The 1,254-nt window shown below is 43.9% G+C and overlaps 1 protein-coding gene across 1 annotated transcript; it reads left to right on the forward strand.

Annotated features, from left to right (window-relative positions):
• The first annotated feature begins 259 nt into the window (after window positions 1-259).
• LOC131856754 (uncharacterized) lies at window positions 260-625 on the forward strand. Its single transcript, XM_059208672.1, has one exon. The coding sequence runs from the start codon at window positions 260-262 to the stop codon at window positions 623-625; it is 366 nt and encodes a 121-aa protein (XP_059064655.1).
• The last annotated feature ends 629 nt before the right edge of the window (window positions 626-1,254 follow it).

Genomic DNA, 1,254 nt, shown 5'->3' on the forward strand with positions numbered 1-1,254 from the left:
GCCCTCTTATTTCTTTTTTTATTTATTTTTATACCCTAACTAGGGTTTATTTTCATTTTTATTGCCTTTTAACACCCATCTAACATTCTTTATTTTCTTTGTTAGCTTTACTAACCCTAACCCAAAAATTGGGTTAGGGTTTCCTCTTAATATTTTTGCAGGTTGCTTGCAGGGCGGAGGGCCATGACAGCAGCGGATTTACTACCCGGCGGTAGAGTTACTATGGCGACACCACAGTGGCTGGGTCGCGTCACCTAGGATGCGGCCTCACAGTGGTCGCCCACTGTGGCTCGCGTTGAGGGCACGACCTCATAGTGGTCACCCACTGTGGCTCACGTCGAGGACACGACCTCACAGTGGTCGCCCACGGTGGGTCATGCTGAGGACGCGGCCTCACAGTGGTCGCCCACTCTGGCTCGCGTCGAGGACGCGACATCACAGTGGTCGCACACTATGGGATGCGCCGAGGACATGGCCTCACAGTGGTCGCACACTGTGGCTCGTGCTGAGGATGCGACCTCACAGTGGTCGCCCACTGTGGGTCGCACCAAGGACGCGACATCATAGTGGTCGCCCACTGTGGGACGCGTTGAGGACATGGCCTCACAGTGGTCACCCACTGTAGGGTGTGTTGAGGACGCGACCTCATAGTGGTCACCCACTATGGGCTGTGCTGAGAACGTGGCCTCACAGTGGTTGCCCATTGTGGGTCACACCACCAGGGACGTCGTCAACTCCTTTCTCAGGGCCGACTACTGCATCCCTAGCATTACTTTTCTTTCATTTTTTAAATTTTTTTTAGAAATAAGTTTACAAGTTGCAGAAAATATAGTGGTGTATATATATATATATTCATTTACTGCAAAAGTATTTTCCAGAATAGGCTATAATACAACAACATTTGATTTTTATTATGTGTATTATGTTAGTTGTAAAGTTGTTAATAGAAAGACATTTTATATCAGAATGTAGATTAAACATAAAACAGTTCATTCTATTAAATCATTATTGTTCATGTAGTAATGTATTTGTTGCACTTTTATATATTCATATAAGCACCATTTTTCATTAAAAAAAAATATATAGAGAAGGATATTCCATTGCTGCTATTCCAAGGTAAACATAAAATATACTTCATATGTTTAAACTCAACTTTTGAGGTGACTTGACAGTCACATGTGAGTGGTCACATGGTTAAAAGTGACCTTTACCCGTAGGTATAACATATGGGCCTTCAAAAATGCCCTAAACCTA

Source organism: Cryptomeria japonica, chromosome 7 (genome assembly GCF_030272615.1).
Source record: "Cryptomeria japonica chromosome 7, Sugi_1.0, whole genome shotgun sequence".
Lineage (NCBI taxonomy): Eukaryota > Viridiplantae > Streptophyta > Pinopsida > Cupressales > Cupressaceae > Cryptomeria > Cryptomeria japonica.

What these genes read in the sequence shown, in the direction of transcription:
- LOC131856754 (XM_059208672.1), top strand. Translation starts at nt 260, where the DNA reads ATGCGGCCTCACAGTGGTCGCCCACTGTGGCTCGCGTTGAGGGCACGA.